This window comes from Tribolium castaneum, chromosome 2 (genome assembly GCF_031307605.1).
Source record: "Tribolium castaneum strain GA2 chromosome 2, icTriCast1.1, whole genome shotgun sequence".
Classification (NCBI taxonomy): Eukaryota; Metazoa; Arthropoda; class Insecta; order Coleoptera; family Tenebrionidae; genus Tribolium; species Tribolium castaneum.
Window position 1 is genome coordinate 22,778,886 of NC_087395.1, and position 22,917 is coordinate 22,801,802.

Here is a 22,917-nt window from a genome sequence, read left to right on the forward strand (position 1 = left end):
AATAGAAACTTTTTACAAGGTTTATTAAAAAAGGGTTCAGTTGCGTTAACATTAAAAATAACTCAGTCAGTCGAGAATTAATTATCACAATACATAGATTCCTAAAGTCTTTGCGGGGCGTTAGGTTTCGTCAACACTTTGCATATTACTTTCATCGTTACAGTTCGTATTGTCTTGCACGTTACAAGAGTTCGTACTGTCCTCCTGCACTTGGCAATTGTTCGTGCTATGCCCACTATCGTCCGGGTTCTGAATCACTTTAAAATTCGGAAAGAGAGTGGTGTAGGAAGGCGGCTGGTCCAGCTCGTCGTAGTTGGGCGGACTCGGACTCGCCTCCTCCTGGTTGATGATCAGCACTGTAGTGGGCTGAGTCTGAGTCACCGGCGGTTCAATCTCAGTCTTTGGTTTCTTGAAACAACACTCCCACAAACCACAAAACATCAAAACCGTCCCACAAATCAGCATCCCCAGCATCAAATACCCCCACGGTCCGTACTTGGACAAGACCTGCGAGATGGAGTCTGTGGCTTTGGGCGGCTTCTTGGGCGTGGTCTGTTCCGGGGCCGCGGTCGTGCCTGCAACCAATCAGAGTTAGACAAAATCGCCACACCCCCACACTACTCACTTTCGTGTTTCCGCACGTCTTGCCACTCCCTCCAGCTGATGAAGGGCTTGCGCTGGGGCGGGGTCGGCGAGGCGGTGTCTAGCTTCTCATGCAGCCATTTGTTGCTCAACTCTGGCGGCTTCCACTTTTTGAACAACTCCACGGCCAGTTGCTCGAGCGACGTCGGGGCGAAGAAACTCTTCTTGCAGAGTTTCTCGTCCTCGTCGCTCGTTGTGGAGCTCTTGGGGCAGTTGGGGAAGCCGTTGCAGAGGAGGTTGTCCGCGACGCACATCATGGGGTCCCAGCCTATCCGCATGCAGGTGTGCTGGCCCTCCTCCTTGCACACGGCGCCTTGGCCGACCGCCGTCAGGACGAACTTCCTTCCCTTGGTGAAGGCGGGGTTTGCGGGAGGGTTCCAGATGATTTTGAAGTCGGGGGTGAGCAGATCCACTTCTGTGAGGGCGTTTTCCGAGCACGGATCGCCCTTCCAGACTGGCACGCGCGGGTTTTCGGGCAGAAACTGCAAATTTTCGTTAGAGGGTCGCTGGGGAGGTGGAGGCGACTTACGAAGCTCATCACGCACGGGGGGTGGTTGGTGGTGGCGTTGAGTTTGAGGGCGCGTTTCACCTCGGGGGTGGGCTCCACGAACTGGACGTAGACCACGTGGGTCGCGGGGGCCTTGACGCGCATTTTGCATACGCTGTTGTGTTCGAGGGGCGACAACGTGACTGTCATTGTTGATGTCTCCCCTGATTTGGTCAATTCTATTTCTGCATCAGAGCCGCATAGCTCTGTACTGGCGCTGATTACTGGAACAAAGAAATGCCAGTGAGATATGTCACTCCATGCAATATTCATAAGGCGGGCCCCGCAGGGGTCCTTCTATGGACCAATGCTTTTTGGGAGAAGTTCGTCGATGGTGGAGGTTATCGCAGGCGGAGATGCGATAAACTTTGGCTAAGTGTGACCGATTACGATAAAAGTGATGGATAGTTTGATGACAACGAGCTAATTTTAGACCTACACGGTGCTTGTTGGTAGTGCAGTCGTGTTGAGGTCTTAATTAATGACCGCGGCTTTCGTGGCGCCTGCTGGAATATTTCAAACGAGCGGAAAATTTGAAAATGGGCTTCTGAAAGGCTGTGACTACGCCCAGACCTTAGCTGTGTTCTTGTTATTGACCCAATCTGATTTCGGTTATTCACCAACAACCTTGGATGCAGCTCCTTAGGCTATACTTATCAATTTTTGTGCTTGAAGGACTGGTCGCGCCTTCGTCATTGTTTTTGTTTTCCACTTAGTTATGGGTTTGTTTTCACATGGGATGACTCATTTATGTGAAAAAATTATTTATAGTCAATTTATAGAAAAAATATTTTATTATTCCTACATCCCATTGTCTGATCAAATATCAATTAAAATTTTCAAGGCCGTGCAAAAACCACCAATGGCGTATAGAAAGTAAAATTTATGCGTCGTGTTTTCTTGTTTTTCTAGTTAAATACGTAATATCAGGTGATGTGAAAACAAACATTTTCCAAAAAAAAAAAAAAAATTATGCGAAACTGTTAACTACGCCACCAATTAGAAAAATTGGGAGAAAGTTAATTGAATTAACTCCAAAAAGAAAAACGTGTGTAAACCGCAGAAATTTGCGTATATCAGGAAAAACCCATTGGTGCAGAACATGATTTGCAATTAAATTATGACAAATCCGCTTTTTATTAAATGATTGTAGGAATATTACTTGAATCAACAATCTGTGCTAAATTTGAAGTTTGTTCCGTTAACAATAATAAAGCAACGTTATAAAAATAATCGTGTGAAAGGACCATTAACTCAAATACACAAATTCGAGTTAATTCTGAGTTACTGTTAAATTACAGCAGGTGCGAAGAATGACCTCCATTCGAGCCACATATTGTCGAGGCACACACGCCTGTCAAGGACCTCCGAGTTGATAATTTTCGTAATTAGGAGCGCTATTGTATACAAGGAAATGCAATTAATTCGGCAGAGTTCCGTTTTTATGTAATAGCGTTAGCAAACCGACTTTGCCGCCCTAAAATTGGGCCAACTTATGACGCAACGCCACAAGGGCTGACTTGCGTTTGAACAACGCCATTAAAAATGATAAAAAGCGCAGAGAGCGGAACGGTAAACTTGTTTTCTGTTTTTATTCCTGCAATATCTGGCTAGCCTTTGACCTTTGTTTCGTATCGAATTATATTTACTCGAAAATAAAAATTTCGATCAATTGGCCAAGCCTTGTAAAAAACACAATGATTAAATAGGTCAATTATTCTAACAGCATACAAAAATAATTGGGGGAATTAACACAAGTTCACCTTTCACGAATGTGACCCTTATTTCGCACTTTTTGCCTCCGTTATTGAATGCGCTCTTTCCTTGAAATTTACGAAAGAATTTAGTTTTTCGAGTCATCAGAACCATTAAACTGTCACTGTTAGTCAAGAAAACTGTTATAGGAATCAATAATGATAACCTCTACGAACGCACCATGTCAATATTGCTGATAACACTTATTTACTTGCTGTGAAGAAACTTCAATTGGACGACTGGTTATCTCTTGGACTCGATTTGAAAATTTCCGCATACAATGCTTAATCTGCTCTTTTTTTTAACTGTGTTATCTTGGGACTTCTCAAAGTCAAAGCAGAGCTGGATCCAGGACTTTGCACAACTCAAAGGCACCGCGAATTTTTTTTTTCTTAAACGGAACACGTTATATCTTTGTTTATCTGCGCGAGTAATTTCAAAATTAAAATGGTAATTCTGTAATAAACACAAACCATAAAATGTGTTGTAGCACTTAAAGTAAGGCTAATTCTTGGAAGTTTCTTACTTAAATGGCCAAAAGCACTAGTATGTCTTGTTATGTAAAACAAATGGTAATTCGAGCCAACTTACTCAACTGTCCCTGATGCATTGATAGTTGTGCGAGCAATTAAAATGCACTTTTGTTTATTTCGAATTTACAAACTTTAAACAATCCCACTTGTGCTTTTTTTGAAAAATTTGTGTCTTTAGAACGTGCTACGGCCTCATTATGGGGAGAAAGTGCTAATGTGTTTGTTTACTCGAACGAAATTGATGAGAAGTGCAGCTCCGGTTTTTACTTTTTCGCAGTTTTGTAAAATTGGCCAATTCACATTCATAACTAATTCATTTTTAAGTAGGAAGCGTTGCTTCACTTTGTTAACATTTGGCAAGAACCGGTCAGGTCAAGTCAAGAGTGTGCGGTTTGGGGGATTCCCCCAATAATGGGCCAAAACGCTTCATTATAAAGCCATTATCGATGACGGAAAAGAAAGGTGTTATCAATAAAACGTTGGGCTTTGCGCTAATTTACGTTAGATAAGGCCCGCCGGTGATATAATCGAAACCGGTAGAGCGTATAGAAATTCAAAACGAACTGAAATTTTTGGTTTATGATTTCCTGTTCCGGTGCATGAGTGTGAGGAACATCAAAATCGGGACTTGCGTTACCTTCTGGCAAGCTTTTTGCTTACACACCGCCCATTGAAATTTCTCCGAAAACTTACACGAAGAATCGGTGGTCCGTATGAGGACGTCTTCTGAACTGACTAGTAAAAGCACGCAGGCAAAAATAGCCACTCTGCACATTTTCGGTTTTTAGGAACACCTCAGGTACACAAAAAATTTTTTCCTTCTTCGTCGCATCAAATGCACACTTTCACTGATGCGCTGGGCATTTTTCACGGAAAAACCGGCACGACTCTCGGCCGCACATCCGAACGGTGTACTAGCGCTTAAGGATTGGTTCTTTGAAATTCTAGATTGCCGGTTCGTGGGGAGTCACATGATACCCATTCTACTACTACTCTTTCGTCTACAGCAACACCGACGGGATATTGTCTCTCTCATGGCAATTGCTCGACAATTATGCAATATGTGGGCTTCGGCCCAACTCCGGGAAAAATTCGCTCCCAGCCGGAGGCAGCAGCAACGTTAAAACAGTCACGTATACGGCAAAGGCCTCGATAATTTTCTGGTCGGCGACGAGGCTAATGGTGAGGTTTTTCAAAGAGCGATGGATTAATTACATATCATTAGATTATTGTTGGCCTAATAAGCCGGCTAGTTTGTGTGAGTTTCTACGATTGGTTGGTAAATTGTTAAAAGAAAAATAATCATTACGCGCAAGGCCAGGATACGGCGAAAATTTTATAATTATGCAGATTTCGGTTAAAAATAACTCGAATCGCTCAGTTACAAGACACTGTCTTTTATTTATTGGCTCGTAAAATCGCTAAAGCTGACTTGTAAACAGAAAATGCAAGGTTGACCACATTTTTTACAGAGTTGTAATTCAAATTAGCGCTACGATGTAGACCATGAATGCGCGTCTGTATAACTGGTTGTCCGACACCTCGTTCGTCTCTAATAATAATAATAATAACATAATAGACGAAGCGATTTTTAATTCTACGAACCGACAGCACATTTGAATTCTAATTAATGTTGGGTTTACGTGGACTAATGAAAAAAGATTATTTTTTTTTGGAACTTTGTAGCAGTTGAAACGCTTTTTTATTTTATTTATATATTTATTCTTAGAATATTTGTGCCAGAAATTGTTTTCACTTATAAGAGCAGAATAATTCCGAAACTAAGATTCTCACTGCCAGGTAGTAGTTTACCGTCCCAAACAGGTATTTATTCAGAATTAGAAAGTTGGAAAATTTTATTATTCGTATTTGTCGTAATTCTTTATTAAAGAATTCTACGAAGGTCTAGGTAGATAAATGAAATTTCTCTTAACAAATTGGTAAATTTATGAAAAAAAAATTAAGGAAAACCAGAAGAAATTTTAAGAAACTCTAGCGTAAAAATTTAGGTGGGAATTATTTTTTGATAAACTATAACTTTTTTATCTGAAAAAGTTTAAAACTTATAAGGCTGGGTATAAATCAAACAAACAATGAAATGACCAAAATATTTATTCATTTGAAAACTGCATTCATTACATTATATCATAAATCAAAAACACAAAAAATAATTTAAATTTCAATATGTTTTTGGCTAGGAAGTTGTTTAGAATTATAATTTTTGAAACTTTTTCGAAAATACTAAAACTTGTTAAAACTAAACTATAGTAGTACTAATAAATGTAAATTTTATTTTACAATACCGACAATATTTTTACGACTACAGGTCCAAGGCTTCGCGTTATTGTTTTAAGTATTGCACTTAGCACCTGACGTGAAAAATTGTTTATATTTTTCTTTAGAGATAGCAACTAACAAATCAGTTTTTTACACTTTTTATCACAGTTGATAGCCTGGCGCCCAAAATATTTTTGTGTAATAATTATTACTCTTTTTTTACTTCGAAAACACTTATAAAATAAAAATTCTTTGGTGCTTGTTCCGAGGCCATCAACTGCGATAAGTCAAAATGTTCAGTTATTTTTCAATTAAAAACGCAAACATTAAGTTCCCATTTTAGTTGTCACGTACATACCTATTAATTTTATTGTCCAATCACAAAATTGACCCCCAGCTCAGGGCTAATCATTTTAATTTTTATCGCTACTTTGTTTGGAAATGTTTGGCGCATTCTTTTATTTTGCGACCTAGTTTGTTTTATTTTTTCTTTGTTGGTTGTAATCTTTTTATTCCGTGTTATCTTTATAGACCAATAGCCAGTCGGAATAATGACTGTGTTATTTGTTGTGGACGTTTACGGAGTAATAAAATGTTGTAAACGTGACAAACACTCGACGTGAAATCATATCTTGCATCATTGTGGGGTATCAATGAGTAGGTAGATTGTGTCGAATTTTATGTAATTTTGTTTTCTCGCTTGATTACTCAACGTTCCGTAATTCAATGTCAAGAGTGTGTAAAATTGTCCACATCGGTATTTTCCTCAGCTTTTGATCGGCAATAAATCAGTAAATCCGGAACAAGATTTGATTTATTAGTTGGAATGGGGACGTCATTACGAGATAAGTCGCTAATTTAATTAACAGTTTTATTTTTCTCACAGGACCGAACTTATCTTTGTCTGAACACAAATATAGAACTTGTACAAATTTGCACAAACGACTCGTACTCCAGCCTTACCTTGAGTCTAATGTGCGATTGGAATGCACAATAAATTTAAATTGCATTAACAGTTGGGCATGGAAGATTTTTCGTCATAACCGTAATAATTAAAATGTTTGCTTAGATTGTTTTCGTTTTATTTATCACCTAGTCTAGAACAATACAGTGGTCAGTGCTTCAACTGGCGTCACTTTACACAAACAATATCACAAGAGGAATACAAGAGACGTATAAATAAATTATCTACAGGCAGGTACAAAACTTAATCTACTCCGACAGTCTTATGCTTAAGTAGACTTAAATAAATAAGGCACAAGTTTTGGGTAATAAAGTAATACTGTTTCGAGTCAACTCTACACCCTGAGAATCTCATGGCTCATCAAGTCCGTAATACTTCCTCCTATCACTAGAATATCACAACGTGATCGGCGCCCCAACACTACAATAATCTCATATTTGGTACGTTTCTCAACCGGAACAATCATTCATTATTGCCTTCAGATTCCTTATCAAGCAATAAACTCGCTCGTTTTTCACGTCACTCGCGACACTTGATTACTTTCCGTCACAGCTGGAACAAAGCTGCGACCGGAGGCGCTGAAGTAAGACGGGGGCGCATCTTCCTGTCTGCTTTCCATGATAGTACCAAAAGCGTGGACAGGAACCACGTAGATGTCGTACTCGCTCTTCTCGCCGCCCCTGCCGTTCCGCCCCAGACAGATACTCTCGTACGAGGGCGGAGCGAACTGGTCGTAGGACGGGGGCGGCGTGTCGGGCACGCTGGGGGCGGCGGCGGCGGGCGCGCTCCTGCCGCAGCTCTGGCTGTTGCGGAGCGCCCGCCGGCAACACCACTCCGAACACGACACGATGAGGAAGAACACGATCAGGCCCCCGAAGGAGGCGATGTACCACACCACCGACCACGAGTCCAGAGGCGTGGACGTGCTGTCGCCTGCAAAGGGAGGGAAAATTAGGTTCTGGCCAAAAAACTCTATTTTTGTCCTGACAAGTTTTTACTGCATCTCAAAAACTCTCAAATAAGTTTATTAAATTCACATGCAAAATAGGTACTTCATTATGTACTGATTATTAGTTTTTGTGATATAGTAAAAGAAATAATTAAAACACGTGCAAGATAAGTCGGGCTATTAAAATGCACTAGATATAACCAGTGATGGTGTTAAAGGTTGATCCGAATAAATTTTTCGATTTTATTATCGCATCTTATTGAAAGTGCTAGAATACTAAACTAGGTACTAGAACCACTAGAGCGTTATTTACCTCCAGTGTATTTATCGTTGTTTACGAAAAACAAAAACATTCGATTTTCAGCGTCATCAGCACCTAACAACGCAAAAAAATCGTTAGACGTGTTTCGGTTTATTTGCCTACTGACCTGGAGGTTTGGTGGCTTCGAATTTGGAACCGTCGACCATTTCCTTTTCTCTGTCTTCGAAACTGTCTAGGAATTGTCTGGTGTCATAGGTGAACAAAAAATCCCTGTCTAGATTGATGGGTTGTCCATTCTCGTCTTCTGGAACAGAAAGATGTACTTGAGCAGGTGTTGATTGACGTAAATTTCGGTTTATAGAGGCATTCCGTTGAAACAATGACCCGCTATTTGTTTAATATTACGGAGATTTCCTCGATTATTTTGGCTAATGCAAAACAGTTTGCACATTTTTTGTAACAATGGCAACCTTGACGGTGTGCAATTGTGACGGCAAAAAAATTCCCGGTACGGTTCTTAAGACTGCGATGATAAAACGTGCGAAAATAAGCCCGTGGACTTTGGAGCTGGTTTTTAGATAAGTGGAAGAAGCAGTTACAGGAAGTTGAGTAACCGGCGAGCGGAAATTGGACCAGTGACCATACAATGCCAAGGGAAACTTGAACCAAAATGGAGGAAGTTACAAGAGTTAGCACTTAATTAGCAGACGTTAATTCGTTAGCAAATCATACGTTAACGGCAGATTTTTACCGTATTGTATCAAATTAACAGTTGCGTCAGTTCTTGGGCTCTGCGAACAATCCGTGCCGTTTTATTGGCACGAGTTGTCTTGCTGTATCAATTAACTTATTAATTTGAAGGATCAATTACCATGACCCGAACCATTTAAGATTTGGCAGTGAAATAATTGGGGTCACAATTGTTGCCGTTAGCCTAACCTTACATAACTCGAATTTGGATTGGCGTGATATTCCCAAAAATAAAAATAGAATTGCGAAATGTCAACAAACCGCAAACATTGGACACAACAATAACGTTGTTTCCTGTGAATGACTAATATGAATTTTCATGAGTTATCTCCTCGAAGCTGGATGGTGTAATGGTAGTGGGAAAAACATCAGACGATAGAATTAAAACCTTCTGAGTAAATTATGATAATTGAGACGCCTGGTAATCGTGGGACTATTTTTTACGTGCTAAGTAGCACGTGGTAGCCGAATTAGCACCAAAATTGCAAATATTGTCGCTTGGACTGTTTTTTAAAACGTCGGATTGTCTTATCAATATTGCCGAGCATAAATTTGTGGCAAAGTGATTCATTGTGGGGAAAATAACAAATATAAATCTACCTGTGACATATTGGGCAACAAAGGGATTTGGTTAAAGCCACGGGTCAACAGATCTGATCCAGTTTTTCAAATATTTGTCCAGTGTCAAGGAACGCCGACCGCAAAAATAAGTTGGCAAAAGAACGCCAACAAGCTCCAAACAAAATTAAAATAAGAAACGGTTTGTTATTTTAATACGCGCCCGGGAATAACTAAACACACAGTTTTCGGTTTTCGTACCAAGGATGATAACGACCGAGTTAATTGACGTTTTAAAACAAAAACAGTTTAAGTAGTCGATTACGGAGCAATTAAGTTAATTGTGGCGTTAACCGTGACCGCCGCATTGTCCTGGCGGTCCCACGGCAAAACTGTCCTAGATTTGGTGCAAACGGGACGTCAAAAATAGCAAGGACTCACCTATCGGCCGTATGCTGTAGCCATAAATCCCCGTCATACAGCACACACTTATAACGAACCATTTGCAGCCGGGAAGACCCATTTCGCTGGACGCTCGTCCGCCACTATACATCGACACAACACCGCACACTTTTTATTAATTACCGCAAAGCGCGAGGTCCACCGTCCGTGTGTGATTTCAGGAATGGAGTTTACGTCGCGATCCGGTCGGTTTTGTACCTGTCGTGGCTTATCAGCAGGTGATAATGATCTTGACGGTTTCCATGCGAGGCGTTTCGTCATCGAACTTCTTCGCTGGACCGGCTTATCGGTCGAGTGCCCTTTTCGACCGGTGGACCCGCTGTTTTTCTCCGGAAAAGTGCCGATCTGTCCATCTGGTGCAGGAGCGAATGAGCGCGGCGCATTTTTCCCGGTTATTAATAGGACGCGGCGTGGTTTTCTTCGGTTTTGAGGGAAATTTGCGCGAAAATTGATTATTTCGCTTTTGGCAGTACAAGGTCAATGCATAATGCTGCCTGCAAATAAATTAGAAGGTGTTCATGTTGCCAAGTTATTAGATAGTGGGCAGCGGGAAGGACGCCGATTTTTGTTGGGCAGTAAATTGTTCGAATCGCTGGGAACGAGTTTCTTGTAATAAAATTTTGGAGCCGCTTCCGTCGTTTTCTTTAGGTGGTACCACTACCACGTCCTTATTTACACATTAAACTGGTCCTTCTTCCTTGTTTATGGATAAGTTCATCGACATAAAGGCGAAAACATCACTGGCCTTGCCTTATCGACGTCCATGAAAAATTAACGCGAGAGAATTCATCTATAAATTCATGTTCAAGGCGCAAAAATTATTTTCTTTTTTTAATGACGCGCTGAAAAATGCCACCAAAAGGCCAAAAGCTGTACTTTGAATCTCTGGAATGAAGAATTGCAACCAAACCTGATTACGGAGGACTTTCTGTATCCTTAAACTTTCAATTTTAGGAGTCTCTAATAAAAAAAAAATTCTATTTTTTTCTTCAGACGAAAAATGGTGTATGCTCTTTGGAAATTACATCCGAATATTGATTTTAGCCATTAATTTACTGTTTTTTTTCACTTTCTTGTCCAAGAAAAAATCTATAGTTTTATGCAAAATTCCGAACAAAATCAGAATTTGAAACCTGTTTGTTCTATCATTTATATAATCACGTTTTTTCAAGTCTGAATTATTGTCGAACTAGAAACTTTTTTCAAACTTCTAGAGCTTTGATTGTTTTAGTTTTTATTAAAATTTGTACACTACAATAAAATTACAAAAAAGTAGGTAAACATTGAAATATAAATCCCATAATTCTTAACAAAAAATTAAATTTATATTAGAAACGATATAAAAAATAATTATAGAAAATTTATTATAAAAAAACAATAAATAATCAGCAATAATCAACGCCACCATTTGCTTGTGACTTTTTTTAATAGAGAAATGCTTTGTTGGTCTCTTAACACGAATTAACGATTTTTTGCCTCTAATTTTACAGTGATTATGATGAGAGAAAAAGATTCTGGAGCGTGGGATTTAGAAAGATTTATGCAAATATTTTTACATAGTGGCAAAAGTATTGTAATTTTTGCCCTAGTAAATAAAAGATTCTTATTCCTGTGCTTCACTTGTCACAGAATCCAAAATAACCTTCAGATAAGGAAACCGTGTAAACCAAGAATAACAATAAAATAAGATTTATTACTAGAGACGTCTTTTTTGACGGGGATTTGCTTCGACTGCTAGCAAACAGCTGAGTCGCATAAAAAATCCTATTTTTTTGTCTAGACCTTGAAGCTGATTTGTTATGGATTTTTGCGTATTTGTTTGCACTTCCTGCCGTAGAATCCAATTATCGCTTTAGTCAGTTGTGGAAAGTGGTTACGAAAAATAAAGGATTACCACTCATTGTTACCAAAATTTCGTAAAAATGCTGATAAATTTATAATCGCATAATCCAACCCAGTAAAAGCATTATCTCGTATAATAAACCGAGTGGTGAAAAGCAAGCAATCATTCTGTTTCTTCCAAATGACTATCACGATTTTATCCTAGTAAGAAAACTCTAGAATCTCCATTTATATCGTTTCAAATCTTTATCTCAGTTCTATAATCAGGGCTTACGCAAGTTCACTGTTCTACTTATTTAAATGCTCGAGATAATGGACCGGAATACTACGACTTTAATTGTTGGAGAAGGGTACTCATTGTAAGATTTGATCTGCGGCAACAATTAGGTCACCAAATCTCAAACTGATTTGGGGAACATTTTAGGCCCGAGAACGTCCTTTCCATCTTTTGAAAACGTGCTCTAACAACATTTTAAAATTCTTGCTTTTTTCGATTTTGGACAGAAGGGGCAAAAAATCAAGAGGTTCAATGGAGTAAACAAGATTGAAGTTGTTTGTCGGTTGTTTATTCATATTTAGATTTTTGTCACCCAGACAGAAAAATCTGAGTGTTTTTTATCTCAATTAGTGCACACACTTTGATTTCCTTTGTGGTGTGCTCCATTAATATGTACGTAAAAGAATTAACATTAGGCAAGGTTTCTTGACCTGCGTTGTATCGCAATCATTTGTTTATCTTTATGGGACGAGCTTCACGCAAATTGTTCAAACAAACTGCAAGCAGCACGAAAATAACACTTGTAATTAATTGGACAAACAGTTTTTTAAAGTGTTGTTGTTTTCATCAAATGGAAATGAATTTCCTATAGTTTTCTGGCGTCGATAGATAGCCTTGATGGTTTCTATGGGCTATGGGAGACTAAAAATAGATATCTAGGGTTATTAATATTTTTATCTCAATTAACACGATGGCATTTATCTCTGAAACATTTTATTAGCAATAATTTGGGTATTTCAAAGTGTGGGGTGGAAGTCCAGCGCTGAGGAATTTTTTGATCGTAAATATTTGAAGTGTCGAGTCATTTTCCAAATACATGTGCCCCAGCGACATATTAACCGAATTGCGCAAACTGGGTCAAATGCAAGTGCTTACAAAAATCGCCAAAGATTGGTGGATTGGCGATCTGATCTGCAATTTTTGTTAGAGGACGTCACAAAAATGAATCACGGAATTACCTCACCTTTGTACTGGGCAGAACTCGCCTGCGGCCAATTATAATATCGCAATGTGACGTCAAGCTTATCTCCATCTTTTTTACATTAATTGCTTTGGATATTTGCTTTACTATCGACAGTGACGTCCGTAAAGCATTAATACACAAATTTTCGGAACGAACAATGAAATACCCACTACCGCACCATGACATTGAGTTTTTTCGTCCTGTGCCATCTTCAATCACCCATAAAACTTGCGAAATGTAGAAATTCGTCACAACCATTTAGTACGGTTTCAGTATTTAAGTTTTTCATTTGGCGCAGTAATATTAGGAATGACATGGTCGTTTGAGCAAACAAACTGTTCAAATCAAGAACTGGTTCTGGCATTGGATTGGGTCTGAAATCCCATTGTGTTCTATTTTTAGTGATAACTTCCCTCCTTCTGATAATGAGTTTATAAATAATTTCCTCCCTCACATCATTCTTTATGCATATTTAGAAAATGTGGAGGGTTTATTGGGCTGGTATTTTGATCACTAATCAAGGCCCAAGAGCTGCGATTTGTTGCAACTTGTGGAAATTTTTATCATTCAATTTAGATTTTTGAACAGTGGCTTTTATTTTGCGCATGAACTGGCGCCGACCAGCTAAAGCGCACCAAAAACTTAATTGAAAACCGAAAATATTGAATTTTCCACCATTCATTTTTAATGAATACATTAATTAGTTAGTATTTTTAGGTAATTTTTGTAATGATTTATGTATATGTTTTCATCCGAGTCATCGGAACAACATTATTAAATATAAATTAATATGACCAAATAATACAATAAACAATTTTTTTTTAATTTTTCCAAATTATCACAAAATGCCTAAGGAATTAACAAATATAATTTTTTTAATTGAAACTTTCGAACGTTCTGGGTGAAATGATAAGTCAAGTGCAGACAAACACTACTTTATTTCTCGTAATTAATCATCCAGATAAGCTTGTCTAAGTGGACTGGTGCAAAAGAGTGAAATACGAGTACGAAGTTTTAAGCAACTGCAAAATAAATTTTATTTGAGTTTTGATTTTTTGCAACTTACTGCAACAAAAAGGGCAAACGACATGATACCAACTGGCGTGGCGTGAAGATTGAACGCTTTCTGCGAGCGTACCAAGAGCAAAAGCAGCATTTTTTGCGACTTGATCGGAGCTTCGTACCATTTTGAGTCCAACGCCGCGTCCGGGATTGTCAAGCTCTGGAAGTTACAAAATAATTAAAGCCTCATTTATTTTGTGTAATACTTCTGAAATGACCCGCGTGACAGCAGATGAAAAAGCTGCAAATCCAGCCTGCAAAATGGATAAAAGCTCCGACGCTTTTTTCCTGAAATTTTTCAGGAATTAAAACTGTAAAATACAATCCGGGGGCTGTTACTTTAATAATTTGGTTTAAAAGACTGGCAATTATGATCCCCACCATGACCACATAGCATCCATTGCAGTGCTTATAACAGACATTAAACAATTCATTCGTTCTGAAAATTCGAAATTACGAAAACCAAATGAGGTGAAAACTACCTGATGATATGTTGTTGGTAGCGAATACAGTGCAGGAGCCTCTTTTCTATGACTTCCTCGTGCGGGTCGTCGAAAGCTTGTCTCAAAAGACTATTAAGATGCTTAATTTTAAGACAAATATACTGAGCGACTTCAAACGTAGTGATCGAAACAGCCGCCCCTCCTTTAATAATAATATAAATCCCCAAAAGTTGGTCGAACCAAAAAATTTGTTTTAACGGAAACCAGTCAATGTCAAAAGGCGCCCAAAACGGCACAATCATGCCGCAAATCTCACTCAGACCCTTCTCTTCATTAATTTTCCGACACTCAGGCATTTCAATAATTTGCAGCAGCGAGTAAATCACAATCCCAAAGTAACAGTAATACGAGTACAATTTTGCGTAAAAATCGAGCCTTCGGCTGCGTTTTTTGAAATTATCTGGGGTGCCAAATATCTCGTGAGTGCCCAGTTTTGCTAAAAGATGCACAACTTTGTCCTGGCTCCAGACGAACACGATGAGCATGTAAGTCAAGCCGGTGACTGCAGACAGGACTGCGATGTTTGCACTCAACTCCACGTCCAAATTGTCTAAAGAGAGGTTTAAATTTTGGGGCGGAAATTTTTTTCTTCTACCTTTAATGCACACGATCAGATGTGCAGCTAGTCCGAGGGTTAAAGGGGAACAGAGGAGAATAACAAAGCAAAAGCGTCGGCGTAAATTTGTGTGTTCGTTTTGGGGCCACAGTTGCAAGTATTTCATGATTTCGATGCTTTCTTGCAGGACCGGGGACGAGTCCTTTGCCATTTTCGCCGGACAATTATTTGTTCGGAGAAGATTTTTTAAGTGCGTGTGGAGCGATTGTTACACTGCATTCGAATGAAAAATCGAACGCTTGTTTCGATTGCGTGTGGGAGATGCGTCTCGACGACATGCGTATTCATGTAACTTTTCCAAAATTTTAGAAAGTGCAGAATCAGTGATCTTAGATCACGCGTGATTCGCTTGATTTGAGATATAAAGTTCGATTGATTTGAGTGAGAACGCAGTTCGTTCAGTGTGATCGAATCATTTATAAAATTTTAAACTATATTTTTTTGTGCTTATATTATAAATATAAATATAATTATAAATACTCGTACCAAGCAAACAAACTGTTCAATTCAAGAATATGCCGTAATATTGGACTATTAAGAGTCAAGATTTGTAATCCTATTGTATTCTATTTTTATTGATAACTTCCTTTCATTCTGATAAGCGATTCTAAAAATAATTTCCTTTACATCATTTTTGCATATTTTATATTTCTCAAGGCTAGTCTTAAGATTTTTAACTATTAAATTGATAATTGATCACTTATCGGACAAACAGAAGCACGGATTTGTTGTAGTGTGTGGAAAGTTTGAATCAAAGTAATTTTTGACTACAATAGCTTTTATTTAAATGTTATACAACGACAAAGCTGATAAGCTAAATATAGACAAATAGCAATTTATTTCTCCCAACTAATCGTCCAGATGTGTCGTCCTATGTGGATTTGTGCAAAAGCGTGAAATACGAGTATGAAGTTTTCAGCAACTGGAAACATAGTTTGTTTGATTTTCCGAATATTTTCAACTTACTGCTATAAAAAGATCAAAAGACATGATCCCGATCGGGGTCGCTTGGAGGTTGAAAGCTTTCTGCGAACGCACCAAAAGCAAAAGCAAAACTTTTTTGTACTTAACCGGAGCTTCGTACCAATGCGAATCTAAAGCCGCTTCTGGGATCGTCAAACTCTGGAAGTTACAAAATAGTGAAAATTTTATTTACGGTGTGAGTTACTTCTGAAATGACAGCCTGACCGGCGTGACAACAGATGAAAAAGCTGCAAATCCAGCCTGCAAAATGGACCAAGGCCCCAACGCTTTTTTCCTGAAACTTTCCAAATTAACAACAAATTGGCGCAGCTACTCGTACTTTAAGAATTTGGTTCAACAGACTGGCAATTATTATCCCGACCATGACCACATAGCACCCATTACAGTGTTTAAAACAGACGTTAAACAGCTCATTAGTCCTGAAATTTCGGCCAGTTTACTAAAGCAACAAGCCAGAGTTACCTAATGATGTGTTGCTGGTAGCGGATGCAGTGCAGGAGTTTTTGTTCGACGACCACGTCACACGGATCGTCGAAAGCTTCCCTCAAAAGCCGGTTAAGATGCTTAATTTTGAGACAGATATACTGAGCCACTTCAAACGTGGTGATCGAGACAGCCGCCCCTCCCTTAATAATAATATAAATCCCCAAGAGTTGGTTCAACCAGAAAATTTGTTTTAGCGGAAACCAGTCAATGTCAAAAGGTGCCCAAAAGGGCACAATCATGCCGCAGATTTCACTCAAACCCTTCTCTTCATTCATTTTGCGACACTGCGGCATTTCAATAATTTGCACCAGTGAATAAATCACAATCCCAAAGTAACAGTAATATGAGTACAGTTTTGCGTAGAAATTGAGTCTCCGACTGCGTTTTGTGAGATTATCGGGCGTGCCAAAGATTTCGTGAGTGTCCAGCTTTGCCAAAAGGTGCACAAGCTTGTCCTGGCTCCAGACGAAGACGATGAGCATGTACGTCAAGCCAGTGACCGCAGATAGGACAGCGATGTTTGCACTTAAATCCACGTCCAAATTGTCTGAAGAATTTTTTATTGTTTTTACCAAGTCTCGAATTTTTTTCTACCTTTTAAACACACGACTAGATGTGTTGCTAGTCCTAGATGTAGAGGAGAGCAGAGAAAAATAACAATGAAGTAGCGTCGGCGTAAATTCGTTCGTTCGTTTTGGGGCCACAGTTGCAAATATTTCATGACTTCGATACTTTCTCGTAAAACTGGGGACGTGTCTTTTGCCATTTTGCCCGTCAAATGTGCATTGTATTGGTGTTGGAGCTTTTATATAGCTTGTTGATTCAAATAAGCTTTGGGATAATCATAAAGTGTGAGCTACACTAATATTCAGGTTTATTTATATTTGCCCGCTTTGTAATTTATCTAATTGGGTCGTTGTAATAATCGATTAGTAATAAATAGTGCAAAAACAGCTAAGTGGATTGGTTGAGAAGGGTGAAGTATGAGTACGAGGTTTTGACCAACTGAAGAGAAATTTTTAAGGTACTACCAACCCTTTAACCGTGGCTTACTGTGATAAAAAGGCTAAGCGACATGACTCCGATTGGAGTAGCGTGAAGCATTAACGGTTTTTGTGACCTTAGCATCATCAAGAGCAGATCTTTTTGCATATAAACCGGTGCTTCGTACCATTTAGATTCAAAAGCTGCGTCTGGAATTGTCAAACTCTGAAAAACTGGAGTCAGACGTAGTCAAGTATTCCAGTGATTTACTTCTGAAAGCAGCGACTGGCCAGAAAAGCAGCAAATGTAAAAACTGAAAACCCAACCCACTAGATGCAGTAGTGCCTCAATATTGTGATTCTGAACAAAACGGTTTTGAAGAAATTTTCCTTGATTAATTATTCCTACCTTCATTATTTCGTTTGAAAGGCTTGCTATGATTATCCCAACCATTAGAATATAGCACCCGTTGCAGTGCTTATAGCGCCCATCGTATAATTCCTGAATACTAAAAAAATATGATTTTTTTGTTGGTTTTAAGCCTTTTTTTTAATATCTGAATCCTAGATTAAGATTTTAAAACACGTTTCCAATAGCAACGTGTTTTCACTATCCGTTCCCATGGCAACGTGTTTTAAGTTACTGTTTTTGCTATTTTAAAACACGCTTCCCATAACAACGTGATTTAAATTAAAATGTTCCAAGAACAAAATTTTAGAATAACAATTATGCGAAAACGCTTAAAGTTCTTAGACAGCCCTCGCATTATTAATAACTATAATTGTCCTTTTACCCGTCACAATCACCTAATAATATATTGGTGATATTTGATGCAAAACACAAGTTTCTTCCTCTGCACCTCCTCTCGTGGATCATCGAACACCTCCTTCACCAGTCTTTTAAGGTGCTTGATTTTGAGGATAATATACTCGCCCACTTCCAGCGTAGTGAACGAAATGGCAGCCCCTCCTTTGACGATGAAATAGGTGGCAAAAACCTGATCAACGAACAAAATCTGGCGAAACGGGAAAAAGTCAATATCAAAAGGTGCCCAAAACGTGGTAACCAGGCCGCAAATTTCCGTCAAGTTTCTCTCAACGTTTAGCCTGCGGCATTCGATCCCGCCACGGTTTTTCATGATGATGTAGACCGTCAAACCTAGGTAGCAATAGTAGGCATAGAGGCGCGAGTAAAAATTGAGCTGTTTGCAGCGTTTTTCAAAATTGTCGGGCTTGCCGAAGTACTCGTGCGGGCCCAGATTCTCCCAAAGGTAGGCGATTTTCTTGTGGCCCCACACAAAAGTAATGAGCATGAAATGCAAGCCGGTCACCACTGCGATCACCGAAATGTCGCCACTCAAATCCACGTCCAAGTTTTCTGCAAGAGTTTTTGATTTTTGATTTTTCGGAAAAACTAACACCTTTGAGGACGTTGATAAAGTGGGTCAGGGTGCCGAGCGTGAACGGTGAAACTATTATTAGGGTGATAACGTAACGGAAGCGGAAGTGCTTTACGTGGCCCTTGGGCCACAGATTGAGCAGATGCATTTCTTTCTTGCTTTGCTGCAAAACTGCCTCTTTCATTTTGCCATTTATGATGCTACTGTCGTCCTTTTTATAGTATTTGCTTGACTATCATTTGAATAATTACAGAACACGCTAAGAAAATTGAATTTTCTTACGTCTGTGTTTGATAATAGACTTGGATCTATCGGAAAAGTAATTCAGATCGTCAAGGTCTTTGCTCAAGTACAGGAAGGTTTTCTTGACTTTTTGCTCATCAAACCGGGACGTGAGTCAGATTCTGTCTGGCGGTTTATTGCACTTTGCGTAATTTTTACTCAGTGTGGCGTAAGTCGACTTAAGTTCAAGCTTAAGCCACATTATGCAACCAGAAATTTTATTGGTACCTGACGTCAACTTAAACTGGAAAAACACGTTTTGACTTTATTTATGCAAACGCATGGTTTTACTAAGTATGGGTGTCTCATTTTCACAGAAACTGAATTCTAGATGCGAGATGCTGGATGTTTGACGCAGAAGAATCCAAATTCGGGGAATAAACCATTTTTTTTTTTTGGAAAAATGTCTTTTACATCATTATTTTAAGTATTATTTCAATTTATTAACCGGTTATACCAGTTATACGTTTATCAAATGTTTATAGTAATACTAAAAAAATAACAATTCACTTATAACAGTAATGGCGCTATCTTGAATGTGTTGTCCGAGCCTATAACCATTTCAAAAGGTGTTCCTCAAGGATCCATATTGGGGCCGCTGCTATTCGTTCTTTATGTAAACAATCTTAAAGAATCTTTAAATAAATACTCACCCTGTCAATTTGCTGATGATACATCTTGTATAGCAATAGGTAAAGACCTACACACTACTTCTGCGGAAGCTTCGGACGCAACTTCTAAAATGTATAAATATTGTGAGGCTCAGTTTTTAGAATTAAATATGAACAATACCCTTGTGGTACAATATAGAAATGGCCCAATGTCATCCAGTATCTATATTAAGCTTGGTACAAAATCTGTTCCGTTGGCCGATGAAGTAAAGTTTTTAGGCTTATACATCGATAAAGCTTTAAAATTTAACGCACATAGTAATTATGTATGTCGCAAACTAGCCAAATATTCATACATTATTCGTAACTTGCGCACTAGTGTATGTATAGATACTTTAAAAATGTTTTATTTTGCGTATGTACACTCTACTCTCTCGTATGGATTAATATTTTGGGGCTCTTCTACAAGTTCAAAAGAAGCCTTTGTGTTGCAAAAAAGAATCATACGATGCATGCTTTTCAAAAAACCACATGAGAGTTGTAAGTCCTTTTTTAAATCACTTGGAATTCTACCTCTAACATCAATGTATATCTACAGTCTCGCAGTATTTGTGAAAGAGAATGAGCATCTCTTTGAAAAAAATAAAGACAAATATGATGTAAGTTTCAATAAAGTTACAAGGTTCTGTAAAGACATCCGAATTCCAGAACATAACTCCTCTTTTTTTAAAAATGGTGTTTATTATAAGTCTGTTCAGATTTTCAGAAATTTGCCGCAGGACATTCGTTTGCTAAATTCGCTGACACAATTTAAATCTAAGTTAAAATCATATTTATTAGAGCATTGTTATTATAAACTTGATGATTTTGTTAACTAACAAAGTTAACATGCTCGATGCGACGGTGCCGATATCTCGGAAGAGATCAATGGCTGTACGAATTATTATTATTATTATTATTATTATTATTATTATTATTAACAATTCAGTAATTAGATAAAGTAATAATCGTGACGTAGTTCGGAGATATTGCTTAAAATTTTTCAATTTGTAATTTCTTATCCTTCTCAAAGTTCCTCAAAGTGTGCAATTACTTGAATGGTTAAGAACCAATTTAAGTCATACATTTTTAATTAACGTATTGATCAAGTGGGGCGAACTAATCACATCTTTCCCCCCGAGCAATTTAGCGTAATTGCCAAACATATAAGGAGAAATCATAAGCTCGGAAGCCCCATTTCAAGATGACTGAAGAGAAACAGTTACGAATTTGCCTCTCAAGCTGTTTTTTCCTGAAATGGTCTTTCATGTGGCCGACGAAAAGCGAAGAGTTTCGAACATCCAAAGGGCTCTACTTTAGATTACTCGCATTTGTGATAATCTCAGGTTTGACTTTCACTGCGATGATTGTGATGCATCTTTTGAAATCTGTGGAAGGTTTTATCGCAATAATCAAGTGAAGTTTTCCTGAACGTAGCTTGCAGCTGGTGATTACGACATAAGCGAAGACATAGCAATTTTGGCCACCAATACTGGATACATCCTTATGATGTTGCTGTACATCATCCGCCAGAAGGATCTGGAGTCTCTGCTTGTTGACCTGAGCAGTTTTAAAAAATACCAAAAGCCGCCGAAATTTGACGAAGTCAATAGAAAACTAGAGTGGTGTACCAGGATGGTCTTCGGGTATTGTGTTTTCGGTTCAGTGTTTTACAACTTGGTTAAAATCCTAGCAATACCCTCGTGCAAAAAATCGAGGAGAATCAACGAAGTCTGCGGAGTCGCGATACCTTACTGGGTTTGGTTCGATACTGAAAATTGGTCAATTAAATTACCCCTCATCTTGCACACATTCCTTGTTATTATTATCGTCGATAAAGTCACTCTGTTGGTGTCTCTGCAAGTTCTTGAAATCGCCTGCAACATCAAGTTGCGTTTAGATCAGTTAAACTGCATGCTTGTGAGTTGTTTTGACGGTGATGTTGAGGCAAGTCGGCGGAGACTGAACGAATGCATTAAATATCACAAGGAGATCATTAGGTATTTTTTCCCTTGGTGTTACGAAAATTATAGCGAAAATTCTAGTTACAGTGAGATATTTAGCAAATGTTTCTCTATTGAGATGTTCACTCATCTCACAACCACTGGAATTATTTGTGGATGTTTGGAAAATCAAGTCGTTCAAGTTCGTGCCTTTAATGTGCTTGAGAAAGTGTTAATTTTTAATTCAGGAGCACCGCCCTGAAGCCATTCTACACATTGGTGGATGGATTACTGCAATTTTTGTTTCGTCTTTCGGAGGACAGATTCTGATCGATTCGGTATTTAAATTTGTAATTTTTGATTCGTTAGTTTTGTGTTTTAGAGTTTGTCTGTTGCGGAAGCAGCCTACAGTTCCGCTTGGTACGAGGCAGATGTGAGCTTGAGGAAAGATTTGATTCTTGTTATATTACGGGCACAGAAAGCTCTGTTTGTGTCTACAGGGCCTTTCAACGTTCTATCGTTCGCATTGTTTGTTTCTGTGCGATTGATTAGTGTTTGGGTACTTTTTAATAGTAATTTTTAGATCATGAAAATGTCGTATTCCATTCTCACAATCCTGCAATAAATACGTCTCTGGAAAAACAGTCAAGGATACAAGCCACACATTTATGTAGATGTTTTATTTGATTTAAATAAACACTCGCACTGCTCATAATCTTGTTTTATTTAGTAACTTCCAAGTACGTTTCATATATTTACTATTTTTTAATTAATTGTAATAATTATAAAATCTCGTAATCATAAGCTATAATAACAATAATTCTAGACTATAGTCTTTAAAACCAAATTATCACCAACGCAATTTGTTCTATTTTTAGCCTCTTTACAAAAATGTCTACGAGTAATTGTTGATAATTACTATAGGTTCTGAGTCGGAGAATATGATATGCAACCGGTTGTTTCTTCGGATCAATTTCACCATATTGCAATTTTTTATCATTTGTTTGAATCAATCGATGATAAGTATCATCCACGTCATTGCAACCTTTTAAAAAATGTACCAAGTGCACCTGTGAAGTTCACAACGATAATTCGATTGAACAGCCATTTTCAAACGCCACTTAGTTTTGTTTCAATAATAGATTCGCTTGGTTTTCTTGCAAAACATGGGCGGTTCGCTATTACTTATTGATCGAATCGATCACTGAAACGTTCAACACCACAGA

At 38.4% G+C, this 22,917-nt stretch overlaps 6 protein-coding genes and 1 long non-coding RNA gene across 17 annotated transcripts; 1 reads left to right on the forward strand and 6 right to left on the reverse strand.

Moving 5' to 3' along the window:
- Positions 1–6: 6 nt before the first annotated feature.
- LOC663734 (uncharacterized protein) lies at positions 7–4,473 on the reverse strand. 4 transcript variants are annotated; one of them, XM_969769.5, is made up of 4 exons: positions 4,171–4,473; positions 1,172–1,413; positions 626–1,124; positions 7–575 (listed from the first exon to the last, which is right to left on the reverse strand). In XM_969769.5, the coding sequence occupies exons 1-4, from the start codon at positions 4,250–4,252 to the stop codon at positions 121–123; spliced, it is 1,278 nt and encodes a 425-aa protein (XP_974862.2). In that variant the 5' UTR covers positions 4,253–4,473; the 3' UTR covers positions 7–120. The 4 variants fall into 4 exon arrangements, with proteins under 4 accessions (XP_974862.2, XP_008198113.1, XP_064210910.1 ...); XM_008199891.3 differs by having other exon boundaries at positions 4,115–4,233; XM_064354840.1 differs by lacking the exon at positions 4,171–4,473 and adding an exon at positions 3,125–4,098.
- Positions 4,474–5,571: 1,098 nt separating this feature from the next.
- On the reverse strand, positions 5,572–10,494 carry LOC103314282 (uncharacterized protein). 5 transcript variants are annotated; one of them, XM_008199893.3, is made up of 4 exons: positions 9,679–10,494; positions 8,096–8,230; positions 7,981–8,043; positions 5,572–7,651 (listed from the first exon to the last, which is right to left on the reverse strand). In XM_008199893.3, the coding sequence occupies exons 1-4, from the start codon at positions 9,788–9,790 to the stop codon at positions 7,233–7,235; spliced, it is 729 nt and encodes a 242-aa protein (XP_008198115.1). In that variant the 5' UTR covers positions 9,791–10,494; the 3' UTR covers positions 5,572–7,232. The 5 variants fall into 5 exon arrangements, with proteins under 5 accessions (XP_008198115.1, XP_008198114.1, XP_015839060.1 ...); XM_008199892.3 differs by having other exon boundaries at positions 8,096–8,233; positions 9,679–10,463; XM_015983574.2 differs by lacking the exon at positions 9,679–10,494 and adding an exon at positions 9,280–9,672.
- A 3,214-nt stretch (positions 10,495–13,708) lies between these two features.
- On the reverse strand, positions 13,709–15,114 carry LOC103314251 (uncharacterized). The gene is made up of 5 exons (XM_064354787.1): positions 14,943–15,114; positions 14,327–14,897; positions 14,167–14,283; positions 13,849–14,011; positions 13,709–13,804 (listed from the first exon to the last, which is right to left on the reverse strand). Exons 1-5 carry the CDS (start codon positions 15,112–15,114, stop codon positions 13,754–13,756), a joined length of 1,074 nt encoding a protein of 357 aa, XP_064210857.1. The 3' UTR covers positions 13,709–13,753.
- Positions 15,115–15,723: 609 nt separating this feature from the next.
- Positions 15,724–17,199, reverse strand: LOC100142012 (odorant receptor). The gene is made up of 6 exons (XM_001814810.3): positions 17,028–17,199; positions 16,410–16,980; positions 16,267–16,366; positions 16,132–16,221; positions 15,930–16,085; positions 15,724–15,885 (listed from the first exon to the last, which is right to left on the reverse strand). Exons 1-6 carry the CDS (start codon positions 17,197–17,199, stop codon positions 15,835–15,837), a joined length of 1,140 nt encoding a protein of 379 aa, XP_001814862.1. The 3' UTR covers positions 15,724–15,834.
- A 107-nt stretch (positions 17,200–17,306) lies between these two features.
- LOC107398716 (odorant receptor 49a) lies at positions 17,307–19,000 on the reverse strand. Its single transcript, XM_015983858.2, has 6 exons — positions 18,838–19,000; positions 18,224–18,794; positions 17,826–17,925; positions 17,688–17,777; positions 17,487–17,642; positions 17,307–17,438 (listed from the first exon to the last, which is right to left on the reverse strand). Exons 1-6 carry the CDS (start codon positions 18,998–19,000, stop codon positions 17,388–17,390), a joined length of 1,131 nt encoding a protein of 376 aa, XP_015839344.1. The 3' UTR covers positions 17,307–17,387.
- A 398-nt stretch (positions 19,001–19,398) lies between these two features.
- LOC107398646 (uncharacterized) lies at positions 19,399–20,151 on the reverse strand. Its single transcript, XR_001575443.2, has 3 exons — positions 19,891–20,151; positions 19,752–19,835; positions 19,399–19,699 (listed from the first exon to the last, which is right to left on the reverse strand). It is a non-coding gene; the product is annotated as an uncharacterized LOC107398646 (long non-coding RNA).
- A 756-nt stretch (positions 20,152–20,907) lies between these two features.
- Positions 20,908–22,400, forward strand: LOC107398653 (odorant receptor 49a). 4 transcript variants are annotated; one of them, XM_064354836.1, is made up of 6 exons: positions 20,908–21,145; positions 21,193–21,748; positions 21,800–21,893; positions 21,940–22,029; positions 22,074–22,229; positions 22,275–22,400. In XM_064354836.1, the coding sequence occupies exons 1-6, from the start codon at positions 20,953–20,955 to the stop codon at positions 22,314–22,316; spliced, it is 1,131 nt and encodes a 376-aa protein (XP_064210906.1). In that variant the 5' UTR covers positions 20,908–20,952; the 3' UTR covers positions 22,317–22,400. The 4 variants fall into 4 exon arrangements, with proteins under 4 accessions (XP_064210906.1, XP_015838986.1, XP_015838985.1 ...); XM_015983500.2 differs by having other exon boundaries at positions 20,909–21,145; positions 21,794–21,893; positions 22,074–22,219; positions 22,275–22,385; XM_015983499.2 differs by having other exon boundaries at positions 20,913–21,145; positions 21,794–21,893.
- Positions 22,401–22,917: the final 517 nt, after the last annotated feature.

Coding starts and splice junctions, on each gene's coding strand:
- LOC107398716 (XM_015983858.2), bottom strand. CDS start 19,000: ATGAAAGAGGCAGTTTTGCAGCAAAGCAAGAAAGAAATGCATCTGCTC. Junction 18,795..18,837: donor CTTTATCAACGTCCTCAAAG/GTGTTAGTTTTT, acceptor AAACTCTTGCAG/AAAACTTGGACGTGGATTTG. Junction 17,439..17,486: donor CGCTTAGCCTTTTTATCACA/GTAAGCCACGGT, acceptor ATTTCTCTTCAG/TTGGTCAAAACCTCGTACTC.
- LOC107398653 (XM_015983499.2), top strand. CDS start 20,953: ATGACTGAAGAGAAACAGTTACGAATTTGCCTCTCAAGCTGTTTTTTC. Junction 21,749..21,793: donor TATCACAAGGAGATCATTAG/GTATTTTTTCCC, acceptor CGAAAATTCTAG/TTACAGTGAGATATTTAGCA. Junction 22,030..22,073: donor GACAGATTCTGATCGATTCG/GTATTTAAATTT, acceptor TTTGTGTTTTAG/AGTTTGTCTGTTGCGGAAGC.
- LOC103314282 (XM_008199892.3), bottom strand. CDS start 9,790: ATGTATAGTGGCGGACGAGCGTCCAGCGAAATGGGTCTTCCCGGCTGC. Junction 8,234..9,678: donor CTACAGCATACGGCCGATAG/GTGAGTCCTTGC, acceptor TTTCTGTTCCAG/AAGACGAGAATGGACAACCC. Junction 8,044..8,095: donor CGAAGCCACCAAACCTCCAG/GTCAGTAGGCAA, acceptor TTGCGTTGTTAG/GTGCTGATGACGCTGAAAAT.
- LOC663734 (XM_015983572.2), bottom strand. CDS start 3,058: ATGGTTCTGATGACTCGAAAAACTAAATTCTTTCGTAAATTTCAAGGA. Junction 1,414..2,952: donor AAGGGTCACATTCGTGAAAG/GTGAACTTGTGT, acceptor TCTTTGTTCCAG/TAATCAGCGCCAGTACAGAG. Junction 576..625: donor AGACGTGCGGAAACACGAAA/GTGAGTAGTGTG, acceptor GATTGGTTGCAG/GCACGACCGCGGCCCCGGAA.
- LOC103314251 (XM_064354787.1), bottom strand. CDS start 15,114: ATGGCAAAGGACTCGTCCCCGGTCCTGCAAGAAAGCATCGAAATCATG. Junction 14,898..14,942: donor TCTGATCGTGTGCATTAAAG/GTAGAAGAAAAA, acceptor ACCTCTCTTTAG/ACAATTTGGACGTGGAGTTG. Junction 14,012..14,166: donor AAAGTAACAGCCCCCGGATT/GTATTTTACAGT, acceptor ATTATTTTGTAA/CTTCCAGAGCTTGACAATCC.
- LOC100142012 (XM_001814810.3), bottom strand. CDS start 17,199: ATGGCAAAAGACACGTCCCCAGTTTTACGAGAAAGTATCGAAGTCATG. Junction 16,367..16,409: donor TACCAGCAACACATCATTAG/GTAACTCTGGCT, acceptor CCGAAATTTCAG/GACTAATGAGCTGTTTAACG. Junction 16,086..16,131: donor GTCAGGCTGTCATTTCAGAA/GTAACTCACACC, acceptor TGTAACTTCCAG/AGTTTGACGATCCCAGAAGC.